The sequence below is a fragment of the Corvus kubaryi genome, unplaced genomic scaffold (genome assembly GCF_017639235.1).
Source record: "Corvus kubaryi isolate FWS band 111438036 unplaced genomic scaffold, C.kubaryi_AGA036_p1.0 37396, whole genome shotgun sequence".
In the NCBI taxonomy this organism is placed as follows: Eukaryota; Metazoa; Chordata; class Aves; order Passeriformes; family Corvidae; genus Corvus; species Corvus kubaryi.
In genome coordinates, this window is record NW_024581135.1 from 25702244 (window position 1) to 25725302 (window position 23059).

Genomic DNA, 23059 nt, shown 5'->3' on the forward strand with positions numbered 1-23059 from the left:
AAAAAAAAAAAAAAAAAAAAAGCTGGCGGGGGGGGGGGCGCGGGGGGCGGCGCCGGCGCTCGGCGCTGACAGCCACATGCCGCCCTGCCTGAAAAGGCTGCGAGGCGCCGGCGGGGAGGGAGAGGAGGCGCAGACGGCGCCCCAGCCCGCACCACCGCCGCCGCGCCCCGGGGGATGCCGAGGCGCCGGCCCCGCGGGTCGCCCTAGGGGAGAGGCGCTCCGCCGGCACCGCCCGTCCCGCAGCCCCGGCACGGGGAACGCCGCCGCCCCTCGCTGAGCCCCGCCGGAGCTGGTCGCGAGTGGGGCGCCCACGGGGGCGCGGCGCGCTCGGGGTAGGGAGGCGAAGCCCAGCCCCACAGCCTCGGGTCTTGTGCTGTGGGTTTCGGGTTTTTTTATAATTTGTTCTGGAGGATGGATACGTTTCTTCTCGCCTGGGGATTTCTAGGGCTGTGCTTGCCCGGCTCCGGAGGTACGACGGAGACAGGTAAGGCGCCCTTCAGGGACGAGGGATGGTCCTGTCCGCCCAACTTTCGGGTTCCCGGGCGCGGTCCCGGTCTCACGCATAGATGCTTTGCGTGGGAATAAATTTAGGGAATACATGAGCGACCGGCCGCGCCACGCAGCCTTCGCAGCACGGGTTTTGGAGGGGCTCATGCGTGCGGTGGGGCGGGGATGGCGCACTCCCGGCAAGGAGCGCAGCGGCTGCAGCCGCGCGGCTCCCAACGCCCGGCGTGAAGGGGAGAGGGGACGGAGCTGCACGGGAAAGTTGCGTACTGGTTTTTTGGGGAGCTGCGGGGAAGGGAGGGGAAGCGGTAGGGACCAGCCAGATGCCGGACACGAGCATCCGAATGCCTACTACCCCGCGCCGGTTGCAACCTCGGGAAAGTTTAGGTGAGAAATTAAAATCACCTGGCGGGAGCAGGCAGCCGGGGCCGTGCAGGGCTGGGAGCGGGCGCAGCTTAGCGGCGGCACCCTCAGGAAAGGCTGCCCGCTGTGCGTGCGGGACCGGCACTTACTTTGCAAAGGCCGGGCTGTCCCGGGACAAGGCGGGTTCATGGCAGGTATTGGGACGCGAGTGTGTTTTGCTGTTCCTCGCTGAAGAACTAGGCTGGACTGTCAGAAGGTGCTGGGATGAAACCCGTCTTTGCGTTGCTTCGGCATGGGGACAGGAGTGGGGCAGGCTGAGGCTAGGCCCTGTGCTCCCCGGCCACTGGCTTTGAGTCTCGGTAATGGGGGCAACAGGGTCCCAGTCTGGAATAGTCTCGGCAAGAAAAGGATACGCCATCCAGTGCTCTCTCGGGGCTCCTTCTGCGCTCAGGAGCTGCCTGGCAGGACGGTAGTGCCAAGCCAGCAGCTGCCGAGCTGTGGATTTGCCTTCCCGTTAGTCGGGGCCTCGGGACATGGCTCAGGGCCCTGAGCTGCGGTCTGACCCGAGCAGTGTTAGATGATGGCAGAGTGCATTCTGCCTTCTCCTGCCCCAGAGCTTTGTGGCCACCCAGCTTCCCCTTGAAAAGGGGAAGTGAGAGAGTCTCTGCTGCCTGAGAAAATCCCTCTCTTTTGCAGAGCGAAGCACAGACATTCCCGATAAACATTCAGATGCCGGCTGGCATCACCTCCTTCCTTACGGTTATAAAGGAAAGGAAAAAAAAAAATCCCATCTTTTGTTCAAGTAGGAAAACGAATACACACTTGATGGGATGCAGAGAAAGGGCAGTGTCCTGGGAGGCCCTTGCTGAGCGCAACAGTCTTTTCAGATGATCCCGGTTGCAGAAGCAGTGTCTGATCTCCTGGAGTGTGTTTTGTGCTATGGCAGATAGGGCTGTAACCTGAGGCTGGCTCCTGATGGTGCACTGGCCAGCCTGGTTGTGATCCCTGTGGCTGCTGAGTGCGCGTGTGTGCCTGTGTCCATGCGTGCACCTCCTTCTATCCTGAAGTGAATTCGGCGCCAGGACTGTTAACTAGGGAGAGGTTTGTGAGCAAACCGTGTCTCTCAGGCCATTCAGTCGCTGCAAGAAGTGTTTATTTGAATGCGGGGTTTTCCCGGCTAAGCGGAGCATCACATGGTGTTGGAGCCAGCAAGGAAGTTGCCTCTCTGTGGCCGACACCACCGGTGGTTTGCCGAGATGATGATTTGACCGGCTGCAAACCCGATCAAATGACTTTATTGCCAGCACAGCGAGCAAAGGTACGGGGTAATGGGATGCAAACCTCGATCAGGCTACACTTAGCTCCAGTAAATTAGCCAGCCTAGTAAGGAAAACATGCCAGAGGTAGATGGATTTATGTTTCAGTCTGGTGTATCTGAAAGCCTTCCCCCATTATGAGAGTCCCTCTTTAGGTTCCCTAAGGGAGGTTAGTAGAGAGGGGAGACGTTTTTAATAGACAATAATATGATAATCCACATGGAAAAAAACCTCATGCAATATTTCTACAGTAAGAGATAAACAGTGCAGCTGCCAATTTGTACGTAGCCAAGCAAACCCTGAGATAACCATGGGGGAGAGTGGGTGGGAGACCTGTGAAGATAAATCTGAAGGTTCGATGGCTGTGTGTTTTTCATTTTTCTGTAAAAAGCAATGAAGCAAGAAAGTAACAGATTTGAGTGACCGAAGTACTAAGCCATTCAGATGATGTTTATGCAGCTCTGAGCAAAGCTTACTCTGAAGCCTTCCGAATAGTTTATTTAAAAGCTATTATTTTTAGTAGTGACTTAGGAGAATGCAGCAAGGTGGGGAGGGGGACCAAAACAAATTTCTGCCAAGGAAGCACACGGCCACATATACAAACATGCGCACACACACACCCACGCGAGCACTGAGTGTAGTGCCTTATGCCCGTGTGCTGTTAACTCAGCTCTTACTGGAAACAAAAGCTTTTTTAGACTAGGAATCACATAGTTGTCAGAGCATTACTGAAAACCACTGATACAAGCTCAGTGGGGGGCTCTGACCCAGGTTAGGATGGTGCATTTTGTTTTCCTAGTTTTACTGCTACAGAAAATCATGGTGTGTGGTGTCTGGAGTGACAAGCTGCATATTGGTCCCAGAGGGCTCTACGGAGGCGCTTCCCATTTCCCTGCCTTGCTCCTTCTGCCCCCCGATCCTCCTTCCCAGTATCTACTCTGTGTTTGGCACCTTGTGCGTGGCTTTAGAAGGTTAAAAGGAGAAAGCACCCCACTTTGCTGGCTGGAGAACACAGTGCTTCCTGTCCCAGCAGCCGGTCCAGGCAGGCGGGTGGGTTGGTTTCCTAGCAGAAACCTCTGGTGCTGCCAGGCACCAGGACATGGTGGCCTTGTACTGCAGATAGCTTGAGAGGAGAAAGCATCCTTCATGGGGTTTAGGAAGCTGTCAGGTTCAGATAAGGCTGGGATCCTATCCTGTGGGACCCCCAGTTGTATTAATAAGGAAAAATTAATTTTTAAGCACTGGGATTGCTGCCAAATTATATGACCTCTGACAGACCAGCTGTGCTAGGAAAATAAATTGTCTACATCTGAGACCCGTGATCCTATCTGAAATCGAAATAGAAAAAAAGTTGTCATTTAGCCACAGTGGTGGGGGCAGATTGCAGCAGCCTGAGAGCAAACTGGAAGCTGCTAAACTTGTTCTCCATTGTGTGGTGAAGTCACCACCACCGTGCCCCCATGGGGTCTTGGGAATACAGTTGTCTAATCCGGGAAGTGTGGAGAGCTGATGTGCCTGCACACACCCAAGCTGGGGCTGATGGTCTCAGCATGGGGGTGGGGGCAGAAGTGGGGTGTGAACGTTTCCAGCTCCATCCTCACTCTGTAACAGACCTTTGGCACATTTCTAATTATAATACACACACACAGACAAAGAGGTAGTTGGGCTATTTTCGAAATCCCTGTCTACACCCTGGTGGAAACCGCAATACTAGCAACAACATAAATCAGGGCTGTTGCTAACAGTGTTGCACATGGCTTAGCGCTACAGTAGCATGGGTCTAATCACACTCAGAATCAAAGGGTCAGCCTGCTCCCTGCCTGAGCCAAAGAGCAATCTCAGGCCAGATCCTGAGCCAGGCTTGATGCCTGTGCAGTGAAAAGACGCAAACACAGACACGGAGGAGAGGTTTGTCAACACGAGGTCAGCAGGCACGGGGCCAAACACTCGAAATCACAACTTGGATCTGTAACCCTTTCTATGTGCAAGCGGTGCCCATGAATCAGGGAGAACAGCTAGAGTGATGCTGGGAGGCTGGGGCTCCAGCTACAGCCTAGGTGAGGTGACGTCCTCCCAAGCAGGTTGGGAAAAGGGGTACAAGCAACAAGTTGGCATGCAGAATAGCCTTAAGTATTGCTTGCCGGAGTGGATAGCTGTAGGGACTTCCTGTTGGACTGCTTCTTCCCCTCTCTTCATACTTGTTGAGTCAAAGAAAATGGGCTCCAGAGATGAAGTTCTGGGCTTCAGGTCTTTGAAACCTGCACTTATTTCTTCCAGTGCATTTGAGACAAAGGCAAGACATCTGCCCAGCTGTTCTGCTGGGTCACCCCTAGCTGTGAAAGTGCTGCCCGTGTAGAGCTTGAACGCTTGCCCTTTTCTATGTCCCTTCTAGGAAGATGGTGAAGCCAAAAGTATGCTGTCCTTTTACTCTGTTTACGTCTTATTGAAAGGCTCCTTTGAACCCCCTTTTTAAAGAGGGATGCATGTGGAAAGAGGAGGGAGGGAAACCCCAGCCCCTTGCACACACACACGCGCGCGCACCCACACACACACACATTTATAATCTTCCTGATTCTTCCTTTCTCTTTACAGGCACACAGATCTCTACCTTTCCTCTTGCTCACAGAGCCCCTTCAGTCAGGAGGGACTGCCTTGCTGCCTGCCACACACATGCATGCTTCTGCATCCGTCCCTTCCCTGTGCTGTCCCTCACACCCTCAGAGCCCCTCAAAAACTTTCTCCCTCATGCACACCCCAAGCTTGCTGCTGTTTTCCTCTCTGTTTGACTGCTGAATATGTTCTCAGCAGGTAACAATGTGTTTAAGATGATCACCAGAATGTGCAATAACTTTGGTGCTAGTGGTGAGGCTCAGCAGCAGCTGGATTTGAGCACACTTTCAAAGGCTGAAGCCATTACTGCTCGGCAGCATGCATAGGGGGACCCGTGGTAGGGCTCTCCCTGAGTGGCTCAGGAGGTGCTGCTTCCCTCCCATCCCATCCGTGGGGCTATCTGCAGCCAAGGCACTGCACTGTGCTCTGAGGCTCCAACAGGGCCCCTGGGAGGGAGGGCCAAGCCAGGGGTGTTGTGAGACTGAGAGGCTCTGCCAGTCACTGTGCGAAGAGGCAGGGGTAAACTGCCACTGCCTGATGGGGAAAAGCAGGATTCCATTTCAGAATGGACCCTGACAGATGAGTTCAAAAGGTGTGGGGAAGCTGGGAGGGTGTGGGGGGAGATGAGAGATGAGATAAGCTTTTTTTTTTTCTTCTCGGATTTTTTGTAATAATAATACTAATGAGTATTTCAGAGGCATTGAACACCTTTCATCAAGCCTGAAGCTCTTTAAAGAGGAATTCTAGGGGAATCTTTTTTCCATGTGTACAACTAGAAATGCCTCTTGTCTCCATGGCCCTTGAACCAGCCTGTTATTGACAGCATTAACGGGGATGGCTCAGCAAATTTTCACCACCATGTTTTTTCATCACATAGCCTATAGGTAGGGTGGCAGGCTGCCATGCAGGAAGCTTCAAGCTTCCCCAAATCTGTTTCCCTGCTTGCAGTACTGGGGAGTCAGAAACCGCCTGACCTGCAACTTGACGGTCTCCTAAAGCTGCCACCTATTCCTGGGAGATGGCAGTGTGTTTCCATGAGACTTCAAGCCCTTGGGAGCCTAACAGAGAGGCAGGCATGATTTCTCCAAGTTCAAAATGCAGTTATCCACCTCCCTTGCATGTGTACACACACACTTACATGCTCTCCAGGATGATTACTGTAGCAGCCAGGAGTTGTAATTCCAGACCCACAAATTACATTCGCAAGCAAGCTGGGAGAATTGTGTGTACACGTATCTATAGAAAGACTAACACTATTAAGTTGGTTGCCCTATTGGAATTGCATTTGCCTCTGATATAAGATGACAAATAATATAGTTAGTGAAGTTGGATAAACAGGATATAAAATCTCATTAAGGGTATAAGAGAGGGGTTGGACAGGATGGACATTTAAAGGTCAAGGTTGTCACTGGCTCAAGTGGTACAAAGCAATGTCAGCCCCTATCCAGAACCCCAGGGGTAGAAATCACCTGACCTCCAGTGATTTCAAAGCAAATTACCTGGATTTGCATGCAGGATTTGGCCCTCTCATTTTCCATGGTGAAGGTTGAGTAGGTCTCCATTTCAGGTTTCTACTTAATTCCTTTGTGGATTAACATGGGAAAAAAGTTGCAGGTATCAGAAGTCTCCAAATCTCCTTCTCTCTCTTCCTCCCTCCAACATTCCCTTCTTATTTAAAAATAATTTGAAATGATCTCTTTTTGCAAAGGCTCACAGCTAAAATGTTCCATTTGCTGAGCTTTCTGGTGTTCCCCTTTCACTGCTGTCCAGTGCTATAAAATGAATATATTGCATCCCTTCCCAGTTGCCTTAGGAAGCAGTCAAATGGCTGCATTCCTCAACTGATGGATTGGTGCGTTTCTTTCTTGCTTAAGCCCAGACAGTGTTTTATGAGCTTGTCTCATGACAGGCTTGAGACACTTTGAATTGAACAAAATCCTAGTTCAAATCACAAAAGCAGTCTTTAAATTCTACTTCACTGTGTCTCTACTTTTAAGTGAAATTTTAGTTAAACTGGTAAAAGTCCTCAATGAAATGTTCAGGAGACTTTCCCTGGTTGTGTGAAATCTCAAGACATGGATGTGGGTAGTGCTCCGCAATGAAATGTGCATGTAAGAGCCTTGTGTTGTTCGTGTGTGTTTGTCCATTAATTTGTTCAGGAAGCCTTTGAAGCTTTATCTCACAATCCAAAGCAAACACGCTTCTGCTAAAATGATCTATGCTACTGGGAATAAAATACCTAATCTCATTAGCTTCCTCTGCACTATGTCTCTCTGCTTGGCCTATGGCTAAACTGTATGATTTAAGTCCGAGAGTTCATATTTGTGTTCCTGCCTCCTGCAAAAGTTGTGCTGTGTGGTTTGGGGTGAGAGCCCCTGCCACGTTAACTATGCCTAGCCAGGGTCAGGGCTCAGGGGATGAGGTGGGATGAGCGTTAATGGTGATGAATCCTTGGCAGAAGAGATCTGTTTGTCTCCTCCATACCAGGGTTTGGCAAAGTGCTTGAACATGCATGTACCTTGAAAAACTGATCCTTGAAGAGCTGTGTGACTAACAGAACTGAAACATGGGTTTCCTGCACAAGGGCTCAAGCCAAATTCAGCAGCTCTGAGACAAGTGGGTCATGTATGCCAGCACCCGTATTTTGCTGTGTTGTCAGAGGATTGGCAGGGCAAATCTCCTGCCCAGTGCTGAATCCTGGGACATGCAAATCTGCAGTGGTTGAATGAGAGTGTGAAGTTGGGCTGGAGGGCCTCATGCCAGGAAGAGAAGTGACAAGGCTAGGTGGTGCATCTGCCTGCTGTGGAACTCCCACATCTCTCTCCCCTGTTGCTTTGCTGCCCTCACAGGCTGCTCTTTTCAAGCAGCACAGATAATGATGCTGCTGCTTCTAAGGCATCCAGAATACCTTAAAATTTGTATGCAGCCCTGAATGATATCCCAAAAGTAAACTGAATTCAGCAGATCAAAACACGTGGTAGTTTTGTGCCGGACACTACAAGCTCTGAGAGGCTGTAGTATGTATGTTTGTTGTGAAACTGGCCTCTCTGGTGATGATTATTTTTGTTACAGGCAGAGTTGGCTTTAATTTCTGTGTGGAAGGTCCAACAATAACAGCGAGCCCTGATCTCCTGGGGTGAGGGAAATCCAGAGGGGTTTAATCGGCAGGAAATTCAAGTAGGAGAATGCCCTGCTCCCGGCCTAAGGTTTCAGCATGCGCCTGATGAGCTGCAGAGCTGAAAAACCCTAAGTGTGGGTGAAGGTTCCTGGGGCCTGGCTGTTATTTTTGGGTCCTCTGAGTGACGATTGCTTGTTGTGGCCTGGGGGAGGCAGGAGGAGACCTCATCAGCCTGGGTGTCTCCAGCAGGTCAGGGCAAAGAGGAGTCGGCCCCTTGTAAAGGGTGAGGAGCTCAGCTGCTGATACCCATCTCCATGGGAAACTTTGGAGCTGCACACTGTACAATGCAGCATTTGTAGGAGTTCACCCCTCGTGAGCTTCTCCAGGTCTTCTTTTCCCATCCCTGTGGCTTGGTTGTCATCCTCTGGTGTAGTTCTCCTGTTGGGGTGGCCCTCCATGGAGGGAGTTGCAGGGATAATGCATGTTATGGTGACCCTTGATGAAAAGGGAGGTCTGCAGATTTCCCAGCCTGCCCATAGTCTACTCCAACACTGCCAGGTAGTAGTGACCTCCACAGCCTCCTTTGAGGAGTCTTGCTGCTCTCCTGTGGCCTCGTTGTTGGCACCACACTCCAGTGGCCCCTCTACCATGTGGACTGGCAGGGGCCCCAGCAGTTTGCTTTCAACACGTGCATTTTGCTTACTGAGCAACGGGATGTCCCACACACCTGTCAGACTTGGCTTGTACTTCAGAATTTAATTTTGATTTTTTTAAGTGAATTCAGGGCTGGCAAAAGCTGCCAAAGCCCATTAGCTATGGAACATGTCTTGCTTCCAATGTATACAGCCTGAGCAGTAGCCATGCCACTAACCTTTTCTTTTTTCTTTCTTTTGCATGGGTGCAATGCATCAGTTTGTAAGGATCCATTTACATAGAAGCTTGAGCCCCTACTGTATACAAAACAGGCCATACTTTATACAGAAATACAGTGGTTGGCATGACTGCTGAGTCAAACCCTTTGCCCATCAGTGAGCATGGTGATAGTTTTTTTGTTGTTGCACGTGTTCACCTGCTAGATAGGTGTTGCCGTTGCACATGTTCACCTGCTAGACTCACCTCTGTGAGTCAAAAGAGGAAAAGCCCAACAGAACAATTACAGAAATATTACAGTCATTTTGCCTCTTCAGATAACTCTAAGAAGCCTTCAGTTCCCTGATATGCTGTTGCCCACCATGTGGGCAAGGCAATGCTGTACTGAAGTAGCCCCCTTCATTTCTCTGGACCTTCTTGGGGAGGAATGAATGAGAGGACAAAATATGTTCCTCTGACAGACTCAGATAATCTTTCCTGCAGGTGGGAGACTGCTCCAGGAAGATGGTGACATTTTCGTAGTAGTATCTGAACACCTGAGGGATGCGGCTGATGCTCTTGTTTACTCGAGGTTCACCTGCTTGTCCTGTTTTGCTGGAGAGACCTCAGTTGGGCTGGGCTGGGCTCCAGCCCCTCTCACTGAGGCTGTCCTCACTGGCACCAGCAGTCCAATTTGGGCACCAAGCTGACCTGAAATTAGGATCAAGCCTAGGGTTTTCCTTAGCTCAGTCCCACCGACCTGTGATGGCCTTGCAGGGCAAGGGAGAAGTTTCGAGGTCAGGGTAGAACTGTGTTTCTGCTCCTGAGTTCATTTGTTGGGGAAGAGCTGGAGCAAGCTGGAGGCTGACACCTCTGTTCACATGACAGTTCCCCTCCAACTGGTTGAGTTGCAAGGTCTCACAGGGTGTTCACGGTATCCAGCATGAGTAAGGGGCTAGCAACTTCTGAGTGGTGGGTGATGTTGGTGGTATCAGCCTAGCGGGTAGCATGTGTGTGAAAGCTGGAGAGACGGGGAGGGGATGACGAGGTGTGGAAGGATTGACTGTATTTTCATTGTTTCTAGACTTTGCCCTTTCCAAGAAAAATAATCTGCAGCTTGAATATTTTTATTTGCTGGAGGGGGTGGACATGTGTGCAAACGAGGTGTGAATTTTTATGAGAAGGTGTGAAAGTGCGTACATGAGTGAAGTGTGAATTACACGTCTATTTGTACATTGATGTCAACAAGTCCGTGAATTTCTTCTTTCCACGTGAATGTCTCTTTCTCTCCCTCCCTCCAAACCCACATAAACACATGTGTGGGCAAATATGCCTTCCTGAGAGAAGATATTTGTGCAAGAATGTAGGTTAGTAAATGTTTGTGTGTTGAGCAATCTCTCCTGTGGAACAAAACCAGATGTTTTTTGGTATTCTCAGCTCTTCATGGCAGTGCTGCATTTTTTCCCCTCGTATTTTTCAGGATACTTACAGGATTATTTTAAGAAAAAGGGAAGGCTGCAGATCTGCCTCTGGGTGTGTGCAAAGAAAGTTATTTTGAAGAGTGAATGTGTTAGAGGGCATGAAAAACATGGGGGAAACTGAGTGTTTTTTCATGGCAAAGGAAGCCTCTCTGGCCCATGATGAGCCCTCCTGTTGCCCTTGGTTTTGCACAGGACACATGCGTTTTATGCAGGCAGTGTGCAGGCAGCAGGTTGTTTATTCAAAGTGCTTTTTTGCAGGAAGCATTACTGCTGAGGGGTCCTGTCTGACTCCTGTGCCTTGCCTTGGCTCTGGCAAGAGAGCAGTTTGAACACAGGCTGGGATGTCCCTACCAAGAGCGGGCGGACTTGTGGCAGCCTGGCAGGGGACACTCCTGGGACACGGCAGACCCTATGGCAGAGGAACAGAGCCAGATGACAGCATGGGACTGAGGCCACACAATCTGCACTGCTTTGCTTCTCCTGAGTGGTCCTGGGGCTTTGCAGTGAGTGCTGCTGTGGAGGGAGAGGAACATCCCTCAGGACCAAGACAGTGGGGAACACTGTGGAAACCCTTGGCTCATGGAGCTGCTGGGATGTGTGGTTACTTTCCTATATCAAGGGTGATGCTTCTCTGTGCCTTGGCTCCCTTGGGGGTGTGGGATGTGCTGCAGGGCCTTGGGAAAATCCATCTGCACCCTCCTGCATGTCCAAGGTCATCCAGGGCTGTGGGGATAACCTGACAGGGGGGACAACCCATGAGGGTTTGCATCTCACATTGTACCCCAGTGCTTATTGTCAGGGAGGGGAAGGACTTTCCACAATGTGGGACCAGGGTCACGCTGTATGCCTGTGAGGAGGGGCTTAGGGTTTTGTGGGGTTTTGCCCATTTTGGTGGGTTTTGTGTGTTTTACTGTGTGTGCAGAAGCAATGCTGTCTTCTGGGGGCAGATGTTGTAGCCTATGGGTCTGGGTGCTGGTACAAGGGGGTGGCAGAGGAGTAAGGGAAGCAGGGCACATGATGGGGGCCTCCTGAAAAAAGGGACTTTGGGATTTGTAGTGCATTATCAAGCGACCTCGTGGTGCAGATTTTCCTCCCAGCAAGTAATGCAATAATAAATTTGATTTGCAGCATTCATGAGATTAAATGTTTTTTTTATTATGAAATCACCCTCTAGGGCCTGTTCTAGCCCAAAGCTGAGAGAGCTTCCTCTGCTTACCATGCAGCCATTGCCAGCCATTTGTGGGCTAGTCCCACAAAACCACCACTGCTGCTTATCTGTGTCTGCAGCTCCAGTGGATGGGTTAGCTTGCAAGTCTGCTGAGACGGGTTTGTTGGGGCAGGCGGGTTGGGGAGGGAGAGCGCAGCAAGCGGAGAGGAGTTTTTATGGGGCTGCAGGCTGGGGCCAGGAAGGACGGGTGCTGTCCTTGGCTCTGCCACACAGTGCAGGTGGGCCTGGGCTCACCATCATCCTTGACATGCCTCAGTTTCCTTCCCTGGAAACAGCTCAGCTTTCTGCCCTCCTGCAACTGGATTGAATTTGTAGTGTCCAAATTCTGATGTCTCCTGAGGCAGCTGTGGGAAACTGACAAAGAGCAGCTTGCAAAGGAGGCAAAGGAAGGGACAAAATGAGGCAGCTCCAGATGATCTGATATCAATCTGTCTCTTACTTTATGGCTCTGTAATTGCCTTGGCAAGAGCATTCATTTCTCTTTTCTGGTCTGTGTGAAATGTGGTATGTAAGTGTGGCAGGAGGTGGAGGGGAAAGGAGTATGTTTGTTCTGCAGAATAATTCTCCTTGCCCAGAGATTAATATCAAATATTAGAGTATCAAAGATGTCAATGGCCTGGAGAATGGTCTTTATCAGACCACCCCATCAGCGGCCCAGGGAGACCTGCTGTGCACACCTGATGCCCAGAACCCATTTCAATGCCTTGTTCCCTTCTGTGTCTCTGCAGCTCAGCCATGCGGGGGACGCCTGAACTCCAAGGATGCTGGGTACATCACCTCCCCAGGGTACCCCAATGACTACCCCTCCCACCAGAATTGCGAATGGGTCATCTACGCCCCTGAATCCAACCAGAAGATTATCCTCAACTTTAACCCTCACTTCGAAATCGAAAAACATGACTGCAAGTAAGAGCTTTCCTCTTCCTGCTTTTGCCTAGTGGTATGGGTCTCGTGCTTCCTTGCACTTGAAATCAAGTATCACCCTGAGCCCCCACAGTGCTGCATCTCCTTGCCTTTCAGGAGCAAGAGTTGCCTGTGAGGTTGTAAGATGCTGCTTTAGACACATAGGATGTGCCTACTCTGCAATGAACTGGTAGTTCTTAACTTGGCCTGATACCACCTGAAAGTAAGACCCAACTGGCTTTCAACCTGAGCTTGACTTTGGTTAAAAGGCTGCTTGTTTTTCTGTGTCAAGGTGGCCTTGCTGTTCTTTTAAACCATGCTGGGATAGCAGAGCAATTTCCTGGTGTGTAACTAGGCAGAGGTATGGCAGAGAGCCCTGTGGCTGGAGACACAGTTTTGGCCATGTGAGGCTGGAGACATGGTGGTCTGAGCTGTTTGGGCTGGATCTGACTTCCCATAGTGCTTTTTCTGCTATGTTTGGTAAACTGGGGGGGGGGGGGGGTTTGTTTGCTTTTTTTCCCCCCCTTTTTCTTCTAAGAAAGGACCCAGAAACTAGATGTCTGGGAAAAACAATTAACAACTAGTAAAGAATAATTAATGGCATCAAAGGGCACCATAAAAGGCTGAGTTAATAATACGGTCTCAGCAGACATATAAACCTGTGGGTTTCATCTGGAATCCACAGCCAGCTTCAGGGATGCCTGCGTTTGAAGGAGCTTGGGGTCTCCTAAAACAGGCCTGACATAGCAGTCCTGCTAGATACACTGGTCCTGTTGATTAAAAGGGGGTTGCATATGGAGAGGGAAATTCTGTTTGTAAAAAAGGACAAAGAAACAGGGGAAGCATTTATGAGGCTGCAGAATCAGTCCTGTGGAGAACAAAGAATTCAGCATGGGTTTGATGATGTACTGAAGGTTATGAAGTGCAGAGCTGAATCCTCAGCTATCATAAATCAGCATAGCTCCTCTAACTCTAATGAAGGTGTGCTGATTGATGTCATTGGGGATCTTGTCACCCCCTACAGATAAAGCCTGGGCTAATAAGGCTTTGAACACCATGAACTCTCCCTGAAGTCACTGTGTGTGCAAGGTGTTTAGTGCTTTGCAGGATCAGGCCTGTGTATAAAGAAGGGAGAAGGTAGAGAAAGGCTTAACGTGGGCATAGATGAACACAACAAGGCCGTGCAGTGGATGTGAGAATGATAGTTGCTATCAGATTTTATTGTTGCTTGCATAGGCTGAACTGCACAGCTTCCTCATAGCTAATGCAATTGCCCAAATTCACAGTAATAAAGGCTGTATAGGCCCATATTTGCAGTCTGAAGAGTGTGCCTTATGTATTGGCCAGGACAGTGTTGTGTACTGGGCAGGAGGGACTCCAGCTTCTACCTCTTCAAGGTCTCAGGCAAGCAAAAACAGGTCCGTCAGAGACCTGGAAATCCCCATGGGCACCAGGCTTTTCCTCCACCTGCAGGAAGATGTCAGTTTTAGCTCTGAGCATCTTGTGCAACTTTTGCCATGTTTTGCTGCCTGTGAGAGAGCTGTCTGGTCCCAAGCTGCACGTGGTGTGTGCAGTAGGACTGCCTGAGCACTGGGGATGTTGGTTATCCCTTTGCTGCTTTCTGCTTTACTGTGGCAATCTTCTGAGTGGCTGCTGTGTGGTCTCACTATTTCCCTTTCTCTGTGTGTGTGTGTGCACAAGGGAGCCTTTATTAAAGTGAAACACGACTTATCCACTGTGCACTTGAGTTTCTGCTGGTCACAGCTGTGAGCTGAGAGCCAAGCTGACTTAGGGTGCCTGCTCCCTCAAGCCAGCACTGAATTGGAGTGGGTTTGAAAGAGCTTCATGGACAGTTCTTGACAGGAAGCATAACAGAACAATGAAAGCAGTGCATGAGAAACATGGCCTGAAATAAATGGATAGGAGTGAGATTTTTTTAAGTGACCAGCCAGAAGGAGGCAAATATGGACACTGTGTAATGCTTGAGCATTAATACTTACATTACATTACAATATATTAATGATAGGTGACCATCTAGTGATAAATCTCATCTGAGTGTCAGAGGGTTTTTTATGAAGAAACGAAGACCTCATTGCAGCTGCAGGTGTGAACCTTAACAGGAACAGGAGTTCAGCATCAAAGACACAGTCAGGGCAGAGCCCCCCTTTTGACATCTCATCATTAATATAGAGCACATTCACATCATGGTGACAGGCAGATGGGCTCCATTGGGCCACTCGATCTCTGGGCAGACAAGGTTCCCTGCTCTGGTGTTGCTACCTGGCAGCTATTGGAGCAATAGTGGGGCCAGTCTGTCTTTCCAGCTGCCAGAGGTAAACACCATAACCCCTTCCTCTGGTGCCTCTTCTTTCAACATTTCATTTTACCTTATTAGGCTAAAGTTTCTCCCTCATAAAGCATAACATTTACATTCCTAAAAACCATTCAAAAGCCTACAAAAATATCTCCAAGAGTCTTTTTAGTTTTACTGTGTTCCTTCTGGCCTTCCTTGTATCTGCTTTAGATTTCCCTTTGGGACAGGAGGCATTTCTTCCTGTGTTTTGTACAGTGCCTGGCACCCTGGGGACTTCTGAGGAAAGGTCAGTGATTTCCCCTCAGCCAGTAGCTGGCCAGAAGGGGCCTATGAACCTGGTGCTGCCTAGATGCCAGAGCAAGAGCTGGCTGCAGAGAACAGCTTTGGCAGCCTGAAGGACAGAAGCATAAGCCAGGGATGGATGACCAAGGTAGCAGCCAGAGGTGGCCGCTCTGTGCTGCTTGTTGCTATTGTTTCCTGGAGGCACATCTGGGCTTTTATTTTTCAGCTGTGTCCAGTTGCATTAAGAAGTAACTACACTCTATCACCACCATCACGAAAGGAGTAATTTGGTGTAATTGAAGCCCCAGAACATTTCTCTCTCTCAGTGCTGTATCTGTGCTCTGAGGAAGTGTCTTGCTTTGGGAGCATGCTAGGTTAAGAAAATTGGCCTCCTCCTGCTGTTGTGGCTGTTGTGCACCAGCAGGGCTCCCTGTGGCAGGGAGGGTGGACATGCTGTGACACGGAGTATGGGCCCCAGGCCATTGTTCGTGCTGTCCTGCAGCTGTGGGGCCACAGCTGTAATGACAGAGCCAAAAGGGAAGTTTGATGCTCTGGTAAAAGATCTGCCAAACTATTTGGAAATGATCATCCTAGTGCCTGGCTGTTTCTTCCCCTCTGTGCTGCAAGTGCAGCTGTAGCTCAGGCACTGCACCCCACGTCATTGGTATCTGTTCATTGAACAGGGAAGTGGCATCCAGTGGAAAAGAGCAGGCTGCTGCTGTGGTGAAATGTTTCCACTTCCATGTGGTATGGTGGTTGCTGGGCAGTCTTGTGCATGCCAGGGTTTATTTGGGATCCCAGGAGTGACATGAACCATTTGCAATAGGTGTGGAACAGGGACAGCTATGCCCCAGCTTATGCAGTCATGTAGCTGAGCTGTCCACTCCTTCTTAGTTGCCATTTTGTTGTTCTGTCTGCTCTGCTTGCTTGGAAAATCCAAGTCCAAAACCTCAGCTATGAGTGAGTCATTGCATTTATGACCAACCACCTTTTCCATTTGTGCCACCCTCCCACTGCTGGTCTTCTCTTTGGACCACTAAAAGCTCCCTCCTGCATTTGGCTACTGACTCTGCCACCCCCAGCCACACTCAGCTGACCCTACCAGAGGATGAGGCTGGGCGGTGCACACGCAGCTGAGGTACTCTCCCTCCAGACTGCAGTGGATGTGCTCGTGCTTCCTCTGCAAGCAGAAGACCTTCCAGCTGAGTCATAATATCTGCTCCAGAGGAACAGTGTTTTAAAAAAAGCCCGACTGGTAGTGAGACCATGCTCAGTGGGTTTTTCTGCAGCCATTTCCAACACATGCTTGCAACTGGGTTGCAGTCGGTGGGACTCCTGCCTGGGAAGGACTTGGGGAACCGCTGCCGTGGCTCGCAGCCCCCTCTGGTGGCACATGCCAAATGCTGGCGAAAGTTTCTGGAGGCAGGGGCCGGGGACTCCCAAAATAGGCTGGAGATGGAAAATTGGAAATAGAGCTGCAGTCAGGCTCTTCCTCCTGGCTTTGGGTCCCACTGTCAAGCCCAGAAGGTTTCCAGAAACAGGAACTGGGGCCACTATCATGAGGAAATTTATGCAGTTGTCACTGTGATCTCGTAAATGCCATAATGGTGCCAAGAGAGTTGAACCAAGCACAGCATCCTAATGCGTGCTGGATACAGGACAGGCATAGCAGGAGGAGACACACCTGCTCCCAGCTTGAAGTGCAGAGTGAACCAAGATTTGGCTGGGGAGATACCATGCTCCTAGTGCCCATCTCACAGAGCACTGCTGGCCAGGGGACACTGGCAGCAACATGCTGGTTTTCCCCTGCCACAGTACAAAGGGTGAGACGTGCGGCTAGGACAGTCAGTGAAGGCCTCTTATGGCAGCATGGCTATCTCCTGAGTGCCCAAAAAGCTGGGCAGTGGAACAGAACAGCTCTGCATTCTTCCTAGAGAAGCACAGAGACATTGGCTCAAATTCCTTTGAGCTGAGGTGGCAGGGAGAGCTGCATCCAGACCCAGTATCAACAGCCAGTCAGGCAGCTGGGGGCTGCAGCATTCAGCCTGCCTCTCTTGCCATCTCCTTCAAACAAGAGCATAATATTTCGAGAAGCCTTCTATCAGTGAAGGTTAAGAGTAGACAAGGCAGCAATCATGGACAGCTAATTAGTAAATGCTTTGAAAAGTATGCATAATTAGCTTATTAGTAAACATTTTAGAAACAATGCAGTTCATCTTGTGATTGGCAAAATGCTTAGAAAAGAGAAATACATTTGGAAGACTAGAGAATGCCAGGGGCTGGAGGGGTTCTTCGCTAGGATGCAAGGGGAAGTGACTGCATCTCCTGAAGCACTGGGGGAGTCGAGCTTTAACTTTGCAGGGAGGGGAAGTCAAAGATGAGATGTTAAGGAAGGCATTTGCTTGCTCATACATTTGTGGCATGGGTAGCCAGAAGCAACATTTCTAACGTACAGGAAATAATTCAGTCTGGGTAACATGACACTGCAGCTCAACTTGTCTTCAAATGAGCTTCTACTGTTTTTTAACTCCATCCAGCATCCGCTGTATGGTTCATAATTCCCATTAAGCCCGGGTCATTTTCCAAAATGGAACATTGGTGAATGGGTTAGCTGTGATGGTGAGACCAGGCACATGCGTTAACAGCTAGAGGCTGTTCACATGCCTCTTCTCTGCTTCCCATCTCTGCTTGCTCTGTGGCTGTGCTTCTCTATGCCCCAGAGCCTTTCCCTGCAGAGACAGGCCCAGTCCAGGCTCCGCAGAAGGTGGTGGCCCCAAATGCACTCTCATGGGGTCTCCTATGTCCTGCCAGCTCACTAACATCCTGTGCATAGGAGTCAGATCTCGTTTTGCACCTTGTTTCCTGTTGGCATGATGACAAATTGAGGGTCAGCTGGTGACACTGGGAACAATAGGATTAGAGACAGAGACCTCTCCCCCTCCTTCCTGCTGCTGAGGAGGAGCTGGTAGTGGTGGTGGTGTACTCGCTTCTTAGTCAGCGTCTCTGTCCAGCAGGGAAAGGAACAGGACCCCACAGCATCTGGACAGGGAGCAAGCACAGGGCTGGCTGTGGTGGCTCCTCACTAAGAAGGTTCAGAATTCAGCTAAAAGTGTCAGAAACGTGTGCATTTTTTGAGCAAGCACTGTAAGCTACACTCCAGGTCTAAGTCCTTTGCATCTTTGCAGACCCTGCTCAGTGCAGATGCCATAGGATAGGAGTAGAGCAATCACACTGGAATGCCTGATAACCACAGTATTGAGGTGCTCCTGCTTTCAGCAGAGCCTGAGGCCCTTGACTATCCTTGCAACAGTGCACCAGCCCATGGTGTGACACCAGTGACACCCTTCACAGAGGCTCATCCCAAACAGGTCTCAGGAGCCTCAAAAACTATCTGTGGGACTATGAGTTTTGGTCACTTTTTTTGTGTTATACAGTGGGATTAACAGTGCTCTTTTACATCATGGGTTTGCTGTCTGGATGCAGGAGTTAGAAGGTTTAGTGACTGTAAGGGGAGTGCCAGAATGATATTATAAAAATTATCCATTTTTTGTTAAGAACTAGATGCTAAGCCCAGTAAAAGCAATGCTGAGGTTTTACCTTGATTTACATAGGAACTAGTTTAGCCTTTTAATGAGCAACTGTTTGATTTAGCTATGTGCAGCCTTTTTAATAGATATAATCCCTATTGTCAGGCTGTAACAGGGGAGTGGCAGACTCCCCAGCAAGTACCAGTTCTGGGAGTTGTGAGATTTGGGTTCTTCCTCTTCCCTGCTATTGATTTACTGTTCCTGCCTTGGTGAATCACTTAAAATTCCTGCCTTATAAAGAAGAGAAGATCTGGGCATCTGCAGGCATAAAACCTAGTCTAGATAGCAACAGTGCAGTGCACACTCCCCTCCAAAGGCTGCTGAGCAGCAGCATCACACAGGAGCAGGTCAGAGCGTTGCAGACAACGACCAGTTCATTCTCAGCCTTTTCTGGCTGGGTGTGAATTCTGCAATTAAATATGAGTGCAAAATAAAAAGAACAGACTGCAAAGAGCAGACTGAAAAACAGAAGAAATTTGTGGTTGCTTTTGGCCAGAACTCAGCATAGAATATATTTGAAGGAATTGGGGGAGGTTAGGTTTTAGTCTGAGGCAAGTTCTCCGCTTTCTTTAAATCAAGCAGCTGCACACCACCGTTGAATGGCAATGTTGCAAACCACAGTCTGGTGATCCTGGAATTCCTTATAAGTTAATAGCAGTCATGGTCCACTAATCACAGCTAGGATGTTTTAAGCAACTGTCTTTGATATATCAGTTCAAACACACCATAGAAAGCCTTCCTTATGCTGACTTAGTGAGTAGATCAGTAGATCATTAGAAAGAGTGAATAACCCGAGGGTTTTCTGTTAGTTTCTCACCCCACCCCACTGCTAATCCCAAGGAATTCTTGAGATCTACATACAGCTTTGGTGAGTAATCAGAGTACAGTAGTATGGTGTGGTTTTAAAGTAACACTGGGTCAGACATGGAGATATTATTGTTTAATGAATTCGTAGAAGCAGAGCCTGAAGCAGGGCGGTCTGACAGCAGAAATGCTCTGCCAAAGACTTCGTTCTGTTGCAAACGGCACAGAAACTAGCAGGGTGGCTGCTCGTTTTATGTGACTGCCCCCACCTTCTTGCAGTGGTACAGAAGATACTGTGCGAGGAATCTTTTGAGGTGGAGTTTTGCTTTCCTGAGACAGGCAGTACTCACCCACTGGCGGTGGGAGAGCCCCTGTGCTCAGCCCCGTGCCTGCCGAGGCCATGTTGCATGCAGGGTGTTTGCACGGGAAGTGCTCAATGTGTTTGAAGCCTCCAGGGAAACCTCAGAGCTGGGGCTGTTGATCGATGCCGAACAAGAAGTAGTAGTAGTCGTCGTCCCCCCCACTCCCCCCCACCGGCAGCACGAGAGTTTGAGGCATGTGCTCAGCTTCCTTCCTCTTCTGTGAGTGTTGGTATGAGGTTTCATTTACATTGTTATCTTGCAGGGAGAAGGAAGGTGTAATGACTGTCTCTTTGGTAATACTGATATCTGGCTGTTAATCATGGGTGGGAACAAGGTCTGGGATCTCCATCAGCAGAGGGGACTGACTCACCATTGATCTATGTTCACTGCATCTTGTTGAAGTTTTTTGACCCATTTGATTTCTTAGGTTTTCTTTTGTGAAAACCCTCTGATTTTTCTGCCATTCAGGAGCAAAACATCTCTCTGTCTTTAAATATGGCAGATGGGGATTTCTTCAGATGTCCAACAACTCAATTGAAGGAGACCTCAGGAGACCTCTCCCCTTCCTTGTCCCCCTTCTCAGCCTGTCTTTTCATCTGCAATCTGGAGATGTAAGGGCTATAGTAATAGAGTGTCAGAGGAAGTAATTGATTCATCACACGCCGAGAGAGGAGTCTGTTGCCTTCAGTGTCAATGGAGCTGAACCACAGCCTGGAAGGGTGAGGGAGGCTTGTAAACACTCCATGGCTGAGCTGGCAGGACAAAGCAGACACACTGCCATGGCTGAACGGGAGGGTGACACAAAGGGTTGCTTGGAAGAAAATCTTTCTGAGCAAAGCAGTGGCAGGGTCCTTGCCTGTAGGAGAAACAGGGACAGTCCTATCCCCCTGTTCCCAGAGCACAGAGGTACCTTAAGGAGAAAGAGTACCTACCAGCCTCATGCAGCATCCCATTCCCTTGCCTCTGTCTCCCTCTTGTATCTTTATGTGGCTGCCTCTCTGACCTGCTGCCCTGGGCTGGGCTGAGCTCACCTCAGCGGTACCAATCAGCCCCTGCCAGCAGCTAATTCTTCCCACACCGCCGGACAGTTACTGCTGTCTCACAGAACTGTGTGGGAGGTCACTGCTGCTGCCAGCGTGCAGCAAGGTGTGGCATGTGCATGGCACAGCACTCACCCTCACTCAGGCATTGACTGTGCTCAGACTTGGCACTGTTTGGCTCAGATGGCTATTGAGCTGAACGTGCCCATATTTTGAGGAGAGAGGGGGGTAGGAGATGCTGTGCTATGCAGTATGCAAGGAGGCACCAGGCATGTTTGGTGCACTGTTTGCCCCAGAAACAGCTCTTACTACAAGCTGGCACAGCCAAATTGTGGGAATGCCCAAACAGTGGAGGCTGCAGGCCAGTCTTGGCAGTAAAGGTTTACTCGCTTGTGCATCAGCTAAGGCAGGAGCTGGGCTGTGAACAGGCTGTGTCTGAGAAAATTCGGGGTCAGAAAGTCGTCCTATGGTGGGCCAGTCCCAGGGTGACCATCCATCACTAATGAGGGCTGTAGACAGCCAGGAGGGTGAGGGTGGGCTGGTCAGGGCTCTGTTCTTACAACCTCCTTTATACAATTGGTGCTTAACGAGGTGTTTATTTCAGTTTTGTGCTGAAAAAAAGCCAGTGCAAATGAGTGATAGTGGAAAGCCCAGCTACCAAGCTCTGATCCCTGTCTGATCCCGGTTTTTACTCTTTCTTTTTGCTTTTCACTGCATGTTGTATCTAAGGCCATGGCTGATATTGCACCAGCAAGGTGTGATGGAACATCACTTGCTCCTCTGGGAGTAGGACTGGCACAGCAGGCTGTGTGTGTTCCCTGATCTTCATCAGCACCCCAGAACTTGGACAGCCTGGCCTAAGCTTGTCTCCATCTATTGCCTGGGCTGTCAGGCACTGGATCCCATCAGGAAAGCAAAATCTGTTCCCCCCACTGCAAAGAGACCAAAGTGAACATTTCCCCTTGCCTTCTGCCTGCTCTGCTGCTTTTTGGCAGTAAATTTTCCTTTTGTGGTTTTTATCTTTTATTATATTTATTTTTTTCTTTCTGTTAGTGATCAAGTGCCTGTAAGTGGTGACAGTAAAATGACATAGAAACCAAAGTCTAATTTTTCCCACAGATGGGTTGTAGCAGAAGGAGAAAAGTGCAAATGCATTTTCTCAAGTGTCCTTCGTTTTAGGGTATGAAAGGGTTGTGAGTTGCTTCAGTTCCCTTAGAGCAGCAACAGAAGGCAGAATGCCATGGAAAGGGGACTTATTCTGAACATGCTTTATATATTTTATTCCTGATTTCACCATGATTCTCCCCCCACCAATGAACACCAAAGACATCTTGCAACAAAAGACCCCTGTAGCTAAAAATAGAAGAGTGAGGAATTTATAGATGGTTTTGGAGACAGAAATAAAATTAAACAGCCGTGTGTAACTCCTGAACAACAGCCTGCAGAAAACCCCCGAAGTGCACATTAGCACATCTCTTTTTCTTATATAACGGACGGTTTTCCAGACATGCCCCAGATGAGAGCACTTCTCCACTCCAACACGCCTTTCCGCAGCGATCTGGCAACACAGCTTGAGGGAGGCAGCCTAGGGATGAACGGCAAAGCACGGGGGAGCCTTTGCTCTCCTGTCTCAGGGGAGGGCAGCAGCATGCTAGGAGCTGAAATTCCCTCCTGAATCACAGCTTGCCTCAGGAGCACTTTGCAGTTATGTTTTATTCCTCCCTTTGCACGAAATATTTTGGCTACCTTCCCCCCCCACACACATAAGTTAGCAGTAACTGCTGAAAACCTCCTCCCATCAGCAGTGCTTGTAAGGGGGTGAAAACAACAACACAGAGTTTAAACAGAGGCTCTTTATAGTTTCCATTTTTTGTCTTCAAGGCATTTTTGAAGAAGTTTTCCAATCTAATAGGGTTATTTTCTCTCCTTCTCTTTGTGTTTTTCTTTTTCTTTTCCTTTTTCCTTTTTTAAATTTTTTTCTCTTTCCCTTTAACTGGATAACTGGATTTTTTTAATTTCTCAGAAATTCTGGTCAGATTTTTTGAGGACATAAGAAAATAATCCAAAGCACAGTAGAATGATTACAAACCCTCACAATACTGTGATTACACAAGACATAATTGGATACAACAAATTCAAAACAAACTTCTGAGAAATCCTAAGCAGTTTTGCCTGTGCCATTGCCCCCCCACTCCCCCCACCCTAGCCTAGCTCTCCCCCTGCTGCCATTGAATTTTTGTCATTTTAGTCACTGAAATCCAGTGAAATCCCTTCAGATTCAGAGCAATTATAGCCCAT

At 49.3% G+C, this 23059-nt stretch overlaps 1 protein-coding gene across 6 annotated transcripts in view; it reads left to right on the forward strand.

The window, feature by feature from the left end:
* The first annotated feature begins 129 nt into the window (after positions 1-129).
* The window catches only part of NRP2 (neuropilin 2), an 89748-nt gene continuing 66818 nt past the window's right edge, over positions 130-23059 (forward strand). For 2 of the 6 annotated variants that reach the window (XM_042040929.1, XM_042040932.1), the window contains exons 1-2: positions 130-484; positions 12198-12375. In XM_042040929.1, coding sequence (XP_041896863.1) covers positions 412-484; positions 12198-12375 — 251 coding nt within the window. In that variant the 5' untranslated portion in view covers positions 130-411. The remainder of the gene's footprint in view (positions 485-12197; positions 12376-23059) is intronic. The other 4 variants (XM_042040927.1, XM_042040933.1, XM_042040931.1 and 1 more) reach the window with 4 other exon arrangements.